Source organism: Neodiprion lecontei, chromosome 1 (genome assembly GCF_021901455.1).
Source record: "Neodiprion lecontei isolate iyNeoLeco1 chromosome 1, iyNeoLeco1.1, whole genome shotgun sequence".
NCBI lineage: Eukaryota > Metazoa > Arthropoda > Insecta > Hymenoptera > Diprionidae > Neodiprion > Neodiprion lecontei.
In genome coordinates this window covers 15,676,913-15,695,852 of record NC_060260.1, presented here as the reverse complement: position 1 = coordinate 15,695,852, position 18,940 = coordinate 15,676,913, and the positions used below count along the sequence as shown (strand labels likewise).

Below are 18,940 nucleotides of genomic sequence, written 5' to 3'. Positions count from 1 at the left end.
ACACCCCGGAAAAACAGTAATAAAGTTATCTTGTTCAAAGGGAGTTTAAAAGAACAAAGTTGCAATAAAAAGAGCACTGGTTCTGGTTCTTTGAAGATGCTGAATTCAGGTATCCGAGAACAAAGGATTTCCTATTATTATTAGAAGATGATTCGTGCAATGCCTTCATACCATTATTTCTGTAAGAAAATAGTACTGTAACTTGTATTTATGGTACTGAGAAATATTAACATTGCATAAAATACAGTGATAATTCATAAATAAATGGCGCCGTTGAAATATTATTTAAATGTAGTATTTCTGAAGTCAGTCGAGTCTGTTCTATGGTTACTAAATTCTACTGTCAGTATTTGCGGAAAATTCCAAACGAATTTCTCGTAAACTTTACAATTAGAAATAATTTAAAAAATTAAACTTCCTGTTTTCAAATGTCTGACTAATTTTTAGGGTCCGACGATGCTTGCAATGGTTCCAAATAGGCATTTAGTAATTCTGGTCAGACCCTATTGTACATGGATCAGTTCCATCATTGCCTACGTAGAGGAGATTAACGGTTCCCCATCTTAAGGTACTTTTAAAGACGCGTGAAAACTCCGATGCGGCCACCTTCCAGCGCGGTAATGCAGAGCAAAGTAACAAGGTGCCTCCGCACACCGCTAGGTCAATAGTAGAAACCTGCATAGAAGGTGCCCGCTGCATTGTGAAAATTCGTGAATCTTTCACAACAATGCTCATCAGCATGGCAATGTATGCAATCGATTGCATAAAATCATGATCCGAATACGGAAATTATTTACGTACATAAATGTACGTTAATTCTGCATTCGGTGAATGTCAAGTTGACGAGAAACAAAACTTTGATTTCATTAGTAAAATATCAACTTTTTGTAGAAGAAACGTTCGTCACACAACTGACGAAACTTCCGTCCCTCACTCTTGGACAGAACGGTGATTACTGATGAAAAACTTATTTCACACTCTATTACTTATGACGAGGCATAGAATCTATGCATCAATACAAAAACTGAAAAGTATGTAACGGAATTTTCTTATCACGGTTTGTTCCGACAAAGATTCAAATGTAACTGAAGAGCCTCTCGCAAATACCAGAATTATCCGTTATCATTTTTTGTTTGTTATCTTTTTGCCTTACAGGACACAGATAAAACGAGACTTTCCTGATGTTTCAAATGATTGGTACTGAATTTAGGAGATTCGGTATGAACCAATTACATGGCTATATAACCGTAAACCGAATACTAGAAACATATAAATATAAAAAAAACCGGTGTAAAGAAATTGTATAACTAAAATTGGTACGACGGAAATCTATGACGATAATAATTCAATCAAATGTATATCAAGAAAATTACTGAAATAACATGTCAAATTATAACTTATCGTAAACGTTTCTTTCTGCATGTTTTTCATATTCCGGTTTCCCTTTCCTTTGTTGAACTCGCTAATTCTTGGCTTGGCCAATAGAATTCCCATCGTCCGTCATGTTCTGGAGCGGTTTCTTTGTCGCTGATCCTTCAAAATTTGGTCGCTGATAGTTTCTTTGTAATCACAAGTTCAATCAATAAGCGTGAACTTTATTTTGTTAAATTGTTGTTCATTTCAGGATTTTTGTTATTGAAGAGCGCGCTCGAATAACTCTTGATCGTTCAATCGTCGTCCAAGGAATCTCTGGAGGTCTGGGGCATCTATCATCCCAATAACCGCCCAGGTCAAGGCTTCCCTTACGGGCTTACCTATTAATGAGTCAAGTTGTCTTTGTTTTTGGCGGGCGTATTCAAACTGTTACAAGTAGTACGGATTACCCATACAACTGACCAAACTTTCGTCTCTCTCTCTTAGACAGAACGGTGATTACTGGTGAAAAACTCATTTCACACTCTATTACTCAAGACAAGGCATAGAATCTATAAATCAATACTGAGATTGAAAAGTGGTATGGATCCCCCACACAACCGACGAGTAACTTTCGTCTCTCGCTCTTGGGTAGAGCGGTGCTTACTAGTGGAAAAGTTATTTCACCCTCTAATCTATTATCTACGACTAAGCATAAAATCAATGAATCAATACTGAGATTGAAAAGTGGCATGGATCTCCCACAGAACTGACGAGTAATTTTCGTCTTTTGCTTTTGGGCAGAGCGTTGCTTACTGGTGAAAAACTTATTTCATACACTATTACTTATGACAAGGCATAGAATGTATAAATCAGTACAGAAATTGAAATGTAGTATGGATTTCCCATAAACGTTTCAAGATGTTCGGCATATTACCGATTTCCACGTGAAGTTCAATATTAAAGTACAACTCGAATTCGAGTGATGTCCAGTGATTTAGAACTAATTTCTTAAGTGAATAGTCCCTCGCTGCTGATGTTCGATCTTGCGTTTGGTTCGTCCATATTTGAAAAACTAGCCGCCCATGCACATGTCACCAACAGGTCTTTTTTTTTTTTCTGTGACCGGAAATGTGATAACAGCCGCGTTTCCCGTCATAACCGCCAAAAATGATCACCCGCGATTTATCGGAAAACCTAACCCCGTTTATCGATCGCTGCACCTGTAATCCGAGATTGAGCGATAATTTAAACAATAAACAAAAACAATTAAAAAGGTTTTGTCATTGTACAAAAATTGTATCATGGTTGAAAAGTAAAATCAAAACAAAAACATTAATTTTTTCAAAGATCTTATGAACCTATATAACTTATAATTTTTTTTCTAAAAGCTGTTACCGATCCCCAAAACATTAAAAATTTAGATCAATCGGTTTAGTCAGTTTTGAGAAAAAACAATTTTTCTGTTTTTTAGACTTTGGCTTTTTCTCGAAAACCAATTGAGTTAGAGATCTGAAACTTTCTGGATCTCATTATTTTTTTAGTACCTAAACATCCCCTAAGTATTATCAAGTTATCTTTCGGGGGAAAATTCAGTATGCTTATACCTCTATGGCCCTCAAGGAAACGGGAAACCTTGACCCAAATTTAAAGAAAATGTCCTATCCGTCACGGCAACTCAGTGAAGAGGTCAAACTAGATGTTGGCTTGAAAGCGATTGAAGATAGAAAAAATGTGTTCCTGAGATAGCGCAAGAAATGGAGATCTGCAAGTCCTCGATAAAGAAAGTTCCTTGATCAACTAAGTACCGCCTTTATAAATTTGAAGAACACCGACAGCTTCTGCCATTAGATATTGAAGCGCGTTTGAATTTCAGTAATGGGATGATAGAACGACTGAACGCAGATGAGGGACTGTTCCGTTGGATCTGTTACTAAGATGAGTGCACGGGTTGTGCTCGTTAGTGCGCCAAATCGGCAGAACCTTCGATTCTGGTCTAGGGATAATCCTCGTCTGCTTGCAGACTCAGCAACCCAATATTAGCAGAAGCCGCATGTATGGCTTGGCGGGATTGGAGACCAAAGGATTGGACTCGTCTTTATCCACGGCAATTTAAATGCAAAAAAGTACTTGCGCGTGCTGCAAAAACAGATTATTCCAGCCCTGAGAGCTATCGAAAGGGATGTCAATAGGAATCATTAATTTGAAACGATTTATTTCCTATTTGTATTTAGTGTAACACGGCTATTTATTTTCATCAAAATAGTACTTGTGACTTTCATTATTGATTGATTGAATAAGTATTTAGTATTTATTGTACTTCATGCCGATCTAGGGTACCTGTTCTTTTTCCAATAAGATGGAGCACCAGCGCATTTCAATCTCGCTGTCCGGCAATACCTTGATCAACAGTTTCCTGGTTGTTGGATCGATAGAGGTGGTCCGATTCCATGGCCTCCACGCTCACTCGACCTGGCACCGCTGGACTACGGACTATGGCCTTATTTGAAGAACAACTTGTACATTGGAGACAGGATTGAAAACCTCCCCACGCTGCGCGCTAGAGTACTCGAGATCATTAATAATATGAGTCGAGTGATGATATCGAACATCATCGGCGGTTTGGCAAACCGCCTGCATGAATGCGTTGCAGCTGGCTGTGGGCATTTCGAACACAACCATCGTCATCACCAGCCACCTGCCCCGTAGATCTTAGGTCGTGATTGCCTCAAATGGAAATGCTCTTTTAAGGGGCTATTAAAGAAGCACCGTACACCTCGAAAACGCGGACAGGCAAAACTCTTACACCGCTGAAAAGATCACAACAAAACTTGGGAAACTAATAGCTTATTTTGGCAAAAATTCCTTCAAAATTTTGAAAAAAAAATTGACAGATCGGTTACCATTCACACAAATTGAGAATATTTTCACAGTTGCACTGAATGGATCGAACTATTCGGTATGATGCCACTCGGCGCTGATGTAACACACATTTTGAGCTCAGTCCCGTAGGATTCGATGGTGGAATGAAAAAATGGGAGCTGATTTGGTTAGCGATTACGAAAAAACCGCCATCTCATTGTTGCTGCGTCGCGTTCTGTAGCTCATACCGATTGCCTGTAGTTTTATAAAACTTGGAAAATACCCGAACTAAACGAGAATCGTAATTGATATGAAAAGGAGTCATTTGCCTTGCGTTGCTCTTATTCATTCCATGAAAACGGGAAAAGAAATAATACGAATAATTACTCGCAGGTCTCAAGACGCCATAACCTCGCCACATCGACAACCTGAAATATAAATGTTCATAGGAGCGACCGATTCATTTTTGGGATATAAATTCCGACTAGCTTATATTTCTACTTATTTTATTTGTGAATTTAAACTTTTCTGAAATGGATTCGAACAATCGACAAGGAATCGTAGTCCATTCAGCCCCTTTCGACTGTTAGCTAGCAGAAAGGATGTATAACCTGACTTGGCTGATAGCTAGCGAAACATAATTATCGCGTCGCGGGCGGCATAACCTGACCTCTCCGACTCAACCACAGATTTCAATACGAGTGGAACGAATAAAATCTTCTTCGACATGAAATATCGCCAAGCTCGTTAATCATACTCGTCTCATTCATTGCTTCTGATTTTTCAAAAAAAGAAAAAATTGATTTGAATCATGGGTGGCAGATGAAGAAAGTAAGAGCTGGTTTGGGGCACTCAAGATATACGTAAGTAATGTTTGTGGGCCAACGAGAAAGGGGAACTGAGTGAGTCCCAGTTACCTTTGTTTAACACGCGTTATTAAACAAGGGTAACATTTATACACTACTTTTTTTATCTTCATCCATTTCTATATGACACTTTCGGCTGATTCTTACCATAAAGATATTAAGATAGAGGCGGTGAGGCAGCGGTCAAAACGTCCAGGAAAGAGAAAGAGATGACAAGTCCCACAGCCGGGTCTGTCCCTGTTGCGCTATTGTCGTTAAAGAGAGATAGGAACGGCTGTCTGATCTTTCTTCCTTCTCTATTCAGCGGACGTTTCCACTTACAGAAGGGCCTACCTATGCCTCGCCGCCAATATTTTCGTATCTTTATGATTCTTACATCTCTACGGGGCACCACTTACGGCACTCTATCTAGTCCCGATTGGTCAGATAAATTTTGTGCCAAACTGAACACTATCGTGACTTTGCATTTTTCTCAAAGCATTATTTCCAGATATTGTATATGGTCTAAGATTTCAGTGCAGAATTCACCTGTTTATTCTTTCCTAGGCTATGAATCATTCGGAAATTGCCGCAAATTATACATCAATTTCGAAATCTGCATGAAATGTTGCCAATGCTATACGTATGTACAAATATACGTGTGGTTCTTATTTTCAATTTAGTGATACATTTTTATACTTTGAGTATTTTATATTAATTTGACCTCCCTGTTATGATCGAAACCGCTCTGCTCTTATCTCGTAGTTATTTTTATACTATATATATCCAGATATTTATAATACAGAATCTGATGTTCTTTCAGATTCTGCAAGAAACGCAATACCATACAGTTTATGAAAAACCAAGTTGACCTTCACTGCAGCTGAACCCGCTTACTTTGCTTAGTTTCGGAGATATTAGCCTGGGACGATTTAAAATCACCCTGCTTACCCACCCGACAATTGTCGCGACTGCTACCACACCTCACCTTTGATGTTTGGTCAAATATGAAATGTTATACCTAATCATATTTTATTACGATCGTCTCATTTCACGTCAGTAAATTTTTGATTTTTTCATCCCGAACTAAATATATTTTTTACTCGTCATGAGAAGCCAATTGGTTTGACTGTTGTCATGTTTAGCTTCACGACTATGGCAGCACCGCAACTACGAAGTTCCAGCGGCATGAGTTCGTGGCTGGCGGCGCACGTATTCATTGAACTCTGCTGCGTTGAGTGTCTTGTTTAGTGTGTTACGCGATTATTTTTGAGTGTTTCGCGATTGTCGTTGTTCATTTTAACTTTTCAAATTCACTCTTTTATTTTCAGTATATCTAGTTGTAAATTGCATGCGTAGAATTAGTGTACGAATATATATACACTATTACAAGTCACTGTGGTTTTAACGACTGAAAAAACAAAATGTAAAATAGCGTGAGCGTGAACTTTGAATAAACTGACTATTTGACTTTTTTTTTGTTCTTAAACCCACAGTGTTCGCATTTTTTTACGCGTGGTTTTATGTAATATTGTCTCAGATTTAGAGAAGAAATATCAAAAAAATATTTCGGAATCCTGTTATTTTTCACTTTTTAACTTGACTCATGATTCATAGTGAAAATACGAATTTAAAATTTTGGAAGTAAGTCTTTTTGAAATATTCAGAAACTATTTATTTTATTATTCAGTCAGATGAAAACTTGAAAAAACGACAAAAATTAGAAAAACGCAAGAATGGGTGGTTTTTCTCTGTTACGTAGGTAGCAAAAGTTCTGAAATTTTCGCAGTTTATTCATTTTAATGTGTTTAACAAGATATAAAAAAAAATTTGAGACCGAAATTTTTAGGCCCAGAACCTATGCCACTGTTTGTGGATTGTCTGAGGTATGGGTGGACGCCACTGTTGGCTAAGTACATGTTTAATCACTGGGACTATAACTTCTTAGTTACAAGAAAGGGTAATACACCACGCGGTACAATATTTCCAGCGCTTTCGACGAGAACGTCGTGACAGAAGCTGTATAGCCTGTGCAAACACGTGCCGCGTGGTGCGATCAACCGTCAGAGTTTGTTATTAGTGCAACGCGGGTAATATAATTATTGGAAAATTATGGAACAATAAGTTTTTACGAAGTACGGATTTATAAGTTGACCTCGCTACTATTTCTATTCGGTTCGTTGGGATTGTTTACGACCGTGATTGTAGCTGTCTTCAACATAAAATCAAGTAATAATAATCAAACGTGCCGGAACATGCAACGAAGCAGAGAGTGGAATCAACGCTTTGCATAAGTGGTGGATTTTCATTTAACAGTGGCAGAATTTAGTGTTATTTCGTAATCTTTTTTTTCGTAACTGTTTTCGTAACCAATTATCGTTATTTCTATTCAAACAATGATTGCTGAACTTTGGGCTGAGCTGTGATTGCTTGATACATCAACCACTTGTAAAGAGGGTGGTTCCTGTGGTAGGTTGACACTATTGATTTATAGTTCTTGATACTTTTGTGAATGTGTAACTGGAATAATTTCCCATAAACGTGAACTTAAGACCCACGATTCACGAAAAGGCAACCACAAACAGTGTACCAAAAATTGGTGTAGGTATGGTGGCAAAGTTTTTCAATATAAACTAAAATTCCACTAGAGCTGAAACACGTGGAGTAAAGCTAGTAGGTAACACTGGCCAACAGTGGTTTTGTTGCTATTGATATTTGAGTCGTCTTAGAAAGATTCGATGTCAACGACCTTAGGAGTAAGCGTAGTTTTTCGAAATTGGCTCTAGTTATTTATTTTATCGACATTTTCATATATGACTCAAAAAAGCAATGTTTAGGTGAAAAATTCGATTTCTTTTTTTTAATATCTAAAGTTTATCAAAAAAATACTATCAATAACCTTAGTTATGCTTACTTTATTCGGGCAGAAGTATAAAAAATATAAGAAATATAATACTTTGTTGTTCTCGCCATGAAAAAGAGGGCACAACAAGTTTCTTCGAAAGGGGGGGTATTGGGGTGTTCCGAAAAAAAAAAAATTAAAAAATTTCTCTCAAACACGCATCAAACTTTCGGTAGAGCATCTTATATAGAATATCTCAGCCAAATACGAGCTTTTAATATTGATTTTTTTCCATTTTCCATTTAAATAACAGGTAAAAAAATTTAGGAAAAAATATATCTCATAAACGTCTGACACATAAACCATCTAAACGTACATCTAATAAACTATCTGTATTAACAGATTCTTATAGGAAATTTCACGCTCTATAAAAAACTACTGATATAGAACTTTAACCGTTCAAGAGAAATTCGCCTTTAAACATTGAGTCATCTCGAATACAATACTATAATAACATAAAAACCAGAGCCAATCTAATATAATCATAATTATATTCGTAAGTTTTACGTTCTCAAACATCAGGATTCACAGAAAAAATCAGAGCAACAAAAAAAAGTATTTATTTTGTAGAGCTGTGTAATTCATATCATGTTGGTTGAGTTAGTACATCATATTGGTCTAAATTTATGAAATTTGTTCGAGAAATTGTGGATTCTTTTTCATATATATGTGTGATTCATTAAAATTTTCATTATTTTACATGGTGTTCTAGAAAATGCCTTCTAACGCCACGATAAACGTCAACCGTAGTCTGCTTCATTGATTGTGTTTTCTACACATTTTTTTATACCCAGAAGAGTCTACGGAAATTATTTAGTTATCAATATCGATGAGCATCCACATTTTCCAGTATATACTGTAACGCTAAATTCTGTTACCCTCAAGATGAGGACTTACCGTTGACACTTTGGCGCGATTCTCCACTTATTCTGAATACTAAACTATAACAAAATCAATTACGTTGGGCGCCAGACGCGTTATCGTCGATTTTCAAACAATAGTACGAATCAAAAATAATACGAAACCGTACGGAAAATAATTAGAGAACCCTTTGTATGGCTGGCTAGGCTCAGGTACTCACTCGAACTGGTAGAGTGACGGTATTCAAGGCACAGCTAACGATAATTGAAGAATTAAAGAAAATAATGAAATAAAGAATAAACTCAAGTTAGGAAAAATGAACAGGTCAATCCATCAAATATTGTCGAGTAGGTTACGGGGTTAAGACAGACAAATGAAATGGTATCGATACCGGTAGTTAATAAAACAGGCAATAGTTGTTCACAGAAATTTCGGTAGAATAGAATTAAACGGTAGCTTTGAAACGAGAGACGGTAGTTAACAGTGAAAAATGAGCGTAGGTCGGGAGGAGCGATGTAATGCAAGAATTTACGTAAAACTACACGTCACTGATCGGGCGACGTGATCTTACCTAAGTTGCAAATGACGCTACGCAAATTATTATTCTGGTAATTAATAAAACGAGAGTGAGAACTTTATTGCAATCGGTAGAAAATAAAGTAACGATAGCTCGGGAGATATTAACGGGAGAATACGACGAATTTACCACAGATTCCAACCAGTAAGAAAGATTGACATTCATGATTAATTTACAAAAATCGGTAGCGTAAACGATCGACTAGATTTACGGTCAAGTACGATAAATAACTTTCGGGAGAGTTATTCATAAACGATAGAATCAATAATTTACAATAGTTACGGACCCGAAGAATTATACAATGAATTCTCAAACATAACTTCCGAGAGAATACAAAATTACGAGAGAATACAAAATCATGAGAGAGTGAGAAATTCGGAAAATTCGCAAAATAAAGAAATACACTAAATACACCTCAGTACAAAAGAATCAAGAATACTACGCAGAACTTAAATTAACACGGAAATGCAATACTGCAGAAAGATACAGAGAAAAGAATAATAAGCAAAAATAATATAGGATGCCAATAGCAATAGAAAAAGGTGCGGTATTATTTAGAGGCTGATTCTACGTTCGGTTATACTCCAAAGAACTCGATACACGATACAATAGGCAGGAAATGAATAAAAATATAATAAGTAGAATAGAAGGAGGTCGGAGTTCGGCTCGCTGATCTCGCCGCTGTCGTGAGGTGATTCTTCTTCCCTTTGATTGGTTGGTTGACCCCCGCCGCAAATAGGCCATCCCCCTGTGGCGAATATCGGTTACGGCGTGGTCATGCGTTGTCGAAGATTACCGCTAGATGTGGCATAATGTGCTGCTCGTGATTTCGTCGCTGACACCAACTCGTACGATTTATTAGTTGCTTGAGTTTACTCTCCAGGTTGCATATCATTGGGGACTCTTTTGACGGAGGCATAGCAGGGTGCCTCTCGGTCAAGGTTACCGAGTGGAGAGTGACGCCTCATTGTTCACATCCACCGGTTTCGTTGTATAGGCAGTGGCCGGCTACCCATAATATCGAGGAAATCATGCAGTCACATGGTGGCTCACCGCAACTCTAAACCGTGGACCATGACTCACATGATTAGTCCTTGCTGATAGGAAGGCTGTGTCGATCCTCAGAACGAGGGCTTTATCAATCTGGACGTAGTGGTTTGGGGTCGGTCCGGCACCGGGTCGGTCCGGCATCAGGCCGGTAAGTCGGAAGATTGCAAGCTACCGTCTGCCCTGTATGCCATCCTTACGGCATCCGATAAGGCGGGCGGCTGGTTTCTCTTTGAGGAGTAGTGCCCTCAGCTGTCAGGAGGACTTTTACCTCCCTGTTCACCGGCAGTCGAGGCGATACGAGAGGTTCGGGTGAACGCCACCCGAGGTGTTTAAAAGTGTACCAAGGTAGCCAGTGTGGTCTTATTGGACCGTCGGTAGGCGAAGTCATCGAGAGCTGGAAACGGTAGATATCGGTAGCTGTTGATCTCTCGGTGACCGAGATCGTTGTCGTCCAAGTACCTTATCAGCGTGCGCCGGAGCGCGAAATACAGAATTTACAAAGAAAGAATTAGTTAAGAGTATATATTGCCTATTTTGTATCGAGTTCGGTTGGAGTATCCCGCTGAGGACACGTTTCCTAGAGATTTCCTTAGGATGTGTGCGCTTGTGACGGGCGGCTCTAAAACGCCACGATACAATACACAACCTGACATTATTATACCTTCTATATAATTAGGTTTGCACGAGAAAGTACGTCGCTGAGCTGAGCATGCACTGTGAAACAAACATCAGTCCAGGGCACGAAGTGCGTAACAAGTCGTAAGTCGTAACATCGATGGCGAACAAAGGGCAAGATTCAATAAAATCCGCAGAATGTCACGAGTGTGCGGTATGAGCTCGTATTTATATACGAAGCAATACGTTTTGACATAAAATATATGTTAAGTATCTTTAATTAAGTATCTTGGTTGACAGATGGATGCAAGTATACTATTGCCTCTCTCACGTGGGTTTATCAACGAAGCGTAGATCTGGCATCTACATAAATGAACTGATACTGGCAAAAAGCAATGGACAAGGGTTGGAATATGCAAGAAACTGAGCTTTCATTAAACAACGCAATTCGAAAACAATCCATCAGCTGCGTGGCACATGATGCAAAGTATGTTCGCCATTCTGTACAACAAATGAGTTGCTGTACAAGCATTTGCTGGCCTTGGTACTTCCTTTTTCAGCTTTGTTACCCCAGAAAGTTGATTGTATTGTAATTTAAGCTAGCTAGTACCAGGTCTATGCTGGTTCGGTTTCTGTTCAATCGCTTATCATTAAAGAGGTTGGATATTTTTGTGGTACACAATGCAAGTTATAAGGTCCACGGACAACCACTCGAACACTATTCTTCGAGACATAACTTTGAGTGAAAGCATGTATGAAATGTATAGTACTCTGTTTTACATGATCTATTTTTTTATTCATCCTGATTATTGACACATTCTTTCTATATTTTAGACACAGAAAGCTTTGACTAAAGCAGAATTGGTGTGACATGTGCATGGGCGGCTAATTTTTCAAATATGGACGAACCAAACGCAAGATCGAACATCAGCAGCGAGGGACTATTCACTTAAGAAATTAGTTCTAAATCACTGGACATCACTCGAATTCGAGTTGTACTTTAATATTGAACTTCACGTGGAAATCGGTAATATGCCGAACATCTTGAAACGTTTATGGGAAATCCATACTACATTTCAATTTCTGTACTGATTTATACATTCTATGCCTTGTCATAAGTAATAGTGTATGAAATAAGTTTTTCACCAGTAAGCAACGCTCTGCCCAAAAGCAAAAGACGAAAATTACTCGTCAGTTCTGTGGGAGATCCATGCCACTTTTCAATCTCAGTATTGATTCATTGATTTTATGCTTAGTCGTAGATAATAGATTAGAGGGTGAAATAACTTTTCCACTAGTAAGCACCGCTCTACCCAAGAGCGAGAGACGAAAGTTACTCGTCGGTTGTGTGGGGGATCCATACCACTTTTCAATCTCAGTATTGATTTATAGATTCTATGCCTTGTCTTGAGTAATAGAGTGTGAAATGAGTTTTTCACCAGTAATCACCGTTCTGTCTAAGAGAGAGAGACGAAAGTTTGGTCAGTTGTATGGGTAATCCGTACTACTTGTAACAGTTTGAATACGCCCGCCAAAAACAAAGACAACTTGACTCATTAATAGGTAAGCCCGTAAGGGAAGCCTTGACCTGGGCGGTTATTGGGATGATAGATGCCCCAGACCTCCAGAGATTCCTTGGACGACGATTGAACGATCAAGAGTTATTCGAGCGCGCTCTTCAATAACAAAAATCCTGAAATGAACAACAATTTAACAAAATAAAGTTCACGCTTATTGATTGAACTTGTGATTACAAAGAAACTATCAGCGACCAAATTTTGAAGGATCAGCGACAAAGAAACCGCTCCAGAACATGACGGACGATGGGAATTCTATTGGCCAAGCCAAGAATTAGCGAGTTCAACAAAGGAAAGGGAAACCGGAATATGAAAAACATGCAGAAAGAAACGTTTACGATAAGTTATAATTTGACATGTTATTTCAGTAATTTTCTTGATATACATTTGATTGAATTATTATCGTCATAGATTTCCGTCGTACCAATTTTAGTTATACAATTTCTTTATACCGGTTTTTTTTATATTTATATGTTTCTAGTATTCGGTTTACGGTTATATAGCCATGTAATTGGTTCATACCGAATCTCCTAAATTCAGTACCAATCATTTGAAACATCAGGAAAGTCTCGTTTTATCTGTGTCCTGTAAGGCAAAAAGATAACAAACAAAAAATGATAACGGATAATTCTGGTATTTGCGAGAGGCTCTTCAGTTACATTTGAATCTTTGTCGGAACAAACCGTGATAAGAAAATTCCGTTACATACTTTTCAGTTTTTGTATTGATGCATAGATTCTATGCCTCGTCATAAGTAATAGAGTGTGAAATAAGTTTTTCATCAGTAATCACCGTTCTGTCCAAGAGTGAGGGACGGAAGTTTCGTCAGTTGTGTGACGAACGTTTCTTCTACAAAAAGTTGATATTTTACTAATGAAATCAAAGTTTTGTTTCTCGTCAACTTGACATTCACCGAATGCAGAATTAACGTACATTTATGTACGTAAATAATTTCCGTATTCGGATCATGATTTTATGCAATCGATTGCATACATTGCCATGCTGATGAGCATTGTTGTGAAAGATTCACGAATTTTCACAATGCAGCGGGCACCTTCTATGCAGGTTTCTACTATTGACCTAGCGGTGTGCGGAGGCACCTTGTTACTTTGCTCTGCATTACCGCGCTGGAAGGTGGCCGCATCGGAGTTTTCACGCGTCTTTAAAAGTACCTTAAGATGGGGAACCGTTAATCTCCTCTACGTAGGCAATGATGGAACTGATCCATGTACAATAGGGTCTGACCAGAATTACTAAATGCCTATTTGGAACCATTGCAAGCATCGTCGGACCCTAAAAATTAGTCAGACATTTGAAAACAGGAAGTTTAATTTTTTAAATTATTTCTAATTGTAAAGTTTACGAGAAATTCGTTTGGAATTTTCCGCAAATACTGACAGTAGAATTTAGTAACCATAGAACAGACTCGACTGACTTCAGAAATACTACATTTAAATAATATTTCAACGGCGCCATTTATTTATGAATTATCACTGTATTTTATGCAATGTTAATATTTCTCAGTACCATAAATACAAGTTACAGTACTATTTTCTTACAGAAATAATGGTATGAAGGCATTGCACGAATCATCTTCTAATAATAATAGGAAATCCTTTGTTCTCGGATACCTGAATTCAGCATCTTCAAAGAACCAGAACCAGTGCTCTTTTTATTGCAACTTTGTTCTTTTAAACTCCCTTTGAACAAGATAACTTTATTACTGTTTTTCCGGGGTGTCTTCTAAACCTGTAAGCAGGAAAAACTTGACAAATGTCGGATGGAGAACTCGGAGGTAAAGCACTATCGAGACACAGCTCTTCGACTTCCGGGAGAAGCAAACAATCACTGTTCAACGTACCTAAAAAGATGGCAATAACATTATATTGGTCGAATTCAACATCAGACAATAATTTGTCGCTACGTTTCGCTACAACGAATAATAAACTGTAACTCTGCACCGTCTATTTATTAAAATCCCTCGAATACAATATTTGCGTATCAAAGCAGACCTATTTTCACTTACCTGACGGAATTCAGATCGAGTTCTAAGCGAAAAGTACGATTTGCTGTTTTTTTTTCACTGATTTCGCTTGTTGCAGAGATGGCCCTCCACCTTTCTTACTTCATGAAACCGATGCTGTGAGCCGATGTATCTCGTCGAATTCCAATTTAGACTTTTTCAGATAATCATGAATGAGTCTTCACCGTTAAGTATTTGGTTCACGTAATTTTCGTTTACACTCGTGTAGCATCAATTCGCGAGTGGCGGACATAACCTCTCCCAAGTTCGCAAGGGAAGCGCGAAGTTTTGGTAAAGTATTTTTTTAATAACGATTTTCGGATTACAGTAATAAATTGACCGTCGAAGGAATACGACGACCTGATCGACACGATTAACGTGTATCTGATTTATTTTACTTCGGATCAGTTCCGAAATGACGATCTGTTTTTCGTAACAACACCGACAGCAGTTGCCCACAGCTAACGGTGGACTCCTAGGGACATTTTCTGACAGTCGAGATTGATATTGCGTTCGCGGCTCAGTCAGGCGGTAACAGTCGGCCAATAAAATTCGAACGACTTGACGCACGCGCATTAGGTGCGCACTTCCCTCGTGGACACACCGTATATCTTCCGCACAGCCCACTCCATTCCTACCGCCATCTCAATTTCTACGTAGTAAACACGTAACTGATATATCAAACTACCAAAGTTCATTCAACACTCATCTCAACTTCAGGTTGTCCTATTACGTAAAAGTGAAGCCGAACCTGTTTATTCCTACTGCTCGGAAGTAAATTCCTTTCACGGGCGTAACATAGTTATTCAATTTTTTCAAATTTAAACCCCTATAAGTTTTGACTATTTAAGCTTATCGTAATCGGGAAAAATGAATTCTTCGTTGTTTACCAGAAGAATTATTTTCCATTTGGTTGCATTCAAATATCTGAATTGGAAGTATGCGAAATTCCGAAACTACCACTGGGGATGCCTAACTTTGGGAGTTGATTTCATCCCTTTAAACCGTTTATCCTCCAACAAAAACTAAATACGTGTCACTTAGATTTCGATGAAAAACAACATATCCTTAAATGGACGAAGTAGGGCGGGGACACCTCAAGCAGTTTCCTTGTTTGTTCCATTATAGGTCGTCGGTCTTTTTGATTTCCTAAACATATTATCATGTGACTTATCTGTGCAATAAATGATTTGTTTGTTTCTTCAACTTTACACGGCCATTGCTTTCTTGAAATACCTTAATGAATTTCCCGTTTCTCAAAGAAGAAAATTCAATTCACAATTAGGTTAAGTCAGTGGTAGGGGGCGGCAGCTTCAGGTATTGCCCTCCCGCCCCTGAAAACTTTCCAAATTTGGCGCTGGTTGATGTTGCTTCGCGTAGCAAATTTACTAATATCTCGGCAACTATTCGTCATAAAGAAACAGTTCAAAAAACCGATTTCGCTTAGAATTGTATAATCCTTTTAACCAGAGAAACCATTTTTCTCAATCAACTCAAAATAATGTTACCTTTAAATCATTATATTCTCAACTAGTCCAGTCATTTGGTAGTTTAAGCAAGAAAGTTTAGAAAAAGTTTGAAAATTGGTAGTCTTACAGATTTCTAGACATTCTTTCCGAATTTCACTTGGCTCCTCATATCGGCATGGGCAACAGCACTATTTTGGTGAAACCGGTACCAAAAATGGTATTCTCACAGAAATAATTATTTTCAAACTCATTCCATTGAAAATTTGTAACAGGATATATCTGATTTTTTCTTCAGACAAATAGTTTTGACGTACGAGCAGCGTGGATTTAACCGTGACACGTACACCAAATGACTAGAGCTATGTCGCTGTACTCATGAACGTGTCTATATTCTCGATGTTCGTATATGAGAAAGATATAATACGGTGTAAACATAAGGCAGAAGAACTCCGAAGTCGATCTGTCTCATTTTAGAACCGACTTCAGTTGACGCTTCTGAATGCTTCATCTATGTTTCAACCGGTTCACAGTAGTAATAAAAAATGCATCGATAAAGCCATATTTGTAATACAACAGACTTTTTAGAATCGACATTAGTGAACTAATCCAAAATATTTTGGTATCAGCTTAACACAATTATTCAAAACTGCAGAGAGTAAAAATTCAACTGCTGAAAGTCATCACAGAAAACAATATTTTGAGCACGGGTTGCAGGTCGAGACCTTGTGGAGGGACCAGATATTCGCAATACATGAACTTGGAATGGAGAACCAATTGACGCCCAAATGGAGACACAGTAATGCCGGTAGTTCCAGTGCCGCTGAAATTTACTTCACCCAACTCACACCTAATTTGGTACGGCAGCTTTATGAAAAATTCAAGCTGGATTTCGAACTCTTTGACTACTCACCCATGGATTATTACGAATACGCTACAGGCGATGCACCCTAACCTGGCTGTGTGCAACACAAAGAATATATTTGCGTCCTACTTTTCCCGTGAGTGGAAGCCAACTTCTCAATGCATCTTTAATGATATTTACAATATTCGACATTTGGATATAATAACTAATCTTAAGTAATGATTTTAGAAAAGATCAGAGTAATTTAAATACGTCGTAGGCGCACGAAGTCGATATAATACGAGAGTACTGGGATACAATGACGGCACACCGACAGGGTCAGCTCCGATTCCTGCTTTGCCGACAGTCAGTATGTTACCCCGCGATGGTGAGCCTTCAATAAGGTAGTGTTACCAACAAGAGCGTTATCATGGATGGCGCCACCTGTATTTTTGCTCGATTTTGCCGACAGACAGTTCGATAATGAGATTTTTGTGACATCAGATAAGCAACAATTTTTGAATTTTTGCTGCCGGATGAGACATTTTACCGACGGAAGTTTTAAAATATAAGTACATTATATACTGTACACTAAGTGTAGAAAATCATACAATACATATAATATATTCATGATAGACACGTGAACATTCGCATGTATGCATCCCTACTCCAACTATAGATTTGTAAGTGTAGAATGTGTAATAAGCAAAGAGAGCCAGCGAGTTATTTAAGCACCAGAACAAGAAGAACCGTCAAACGAAGCGCCTCGCGTACTATAGATTTTGCCTCGAGTTTTATGAATAAATACATTATTGTTAAGTCTAACAACTGATTTATTGACCTATCAAGTGAGATTTTCCCTCGTTTCTTTTCAGGACATGATACTGATAAAAGCATTAACATGGCACCACCAGTCGCTGTTTTACCGATAAGATCTGTTGTGTGTCCAATATTTACAGCACGATGGTGTTAGTGAGTAACACCTGGCTGGAAGAGTCTTACCGATAGTCTAATCTATGTCATCAAGATTCGCGGTAGCGAATCGCCGCCAAGTGCCCGCAAGTCAACGAGCGCTAGCCGAGAATCTTTACCCGGACCAACTAAAGCCCAAAATCAGGGTGTCATATCTCCGGAACATGTGAATGATTTCTAACAAAACTCACAGGTCCTAAAGATCTTATCCATCTGACCTTGCACTATAAATTTTATTGAAACCTGCCCACCAGTTTTAAAGTTATTAACAGTCAAAGTTGATGTGAAATGAAAAATCTTCTTTTTCTTCTTCTTCTTCTTCTTCACCGCCCCTAGGCTTGGGTCCTCAATAAGTGACGAACGGCTAAACAGATTGAGTTTAAATTTGAACGAGGAGTCACTGCTATTGAAATCTCGCCCCCTATTGACTTAGAAGTAAATCTGAACATGCACTCGTACGCAAAAAATTGTTGAAATATTGGGCACGGAACGCTGCTCGGGACACCATTATGTATCGAACCGCTATGCATATTGAACTTTGAATTTGAAAGAATAGTGAAAGCCATTAAAATCTTAAAGCCTATTGATTTTGTTGTGAATCAGAACACGTAATCAGACGTTATTACCGTCCTTCAGAAGACTTATTAAGAGTGAACCATCGTGGCCGCCATCTTTGTAGCCGACAGCCGAGTTGATTGGTGAACAACGTAGGATCTTCCGCGATCAGAAGCGTACACATATGCAAAATCATTCATGGTGCCTTCGGGGTCTCAAATTTCTGAAATAATTATTTGACGAGAACATGTGCAGATCATTAATTCTTGGGTATCAAAGACTGATTCAATTGTAACGATGTATAGTCTTTTTGCTTTTATTTCTGTATTGTGTTCCGGAACAGAAAACTACTTCATTTCTAATCAACCCATGTAACAGCTTGTTCAATTCAAAAGAATAAATCAATAACAAACTTGTTTATGATACATAGTAATAATT

General features: G+C 38.2%; 1 protein-coding gene across 4 annotated transcripts in view; it reads left to right on the top strand.

The window, feature by feature from the left end:
* The window catches only part of LOC107216566 (carbohydrate sulfotransferase 11), a 68,837-nt gene extending 51,705 nt beyond the window's left edge, over positions 1-17,132 (top strand). For 2 of the 4 annotated variants that reach the window (XM_046730684.1, XM_046730680.1), the window contains exon 7: positions 16,849-17,132. In XM_046730684.1, coding sequence (XP_046586640.1) covers positions 16,849-17,085 — 237 coding nt within the window. In that variant the 3' untranslated portion in view covers positions 17,086-17,132. Of the gene's footprint in view, positions 1-1,683; positions 2,290-3,376; positions 3,446-16,848 lie in introns of those variants that run through there. The other 2 variants (XR_006902700.1, XM_046730690.1) reach the window with 2 other exon arrangements.
* Positions 17,133-18,940: the final 1,808 nt, after the last annotated feature.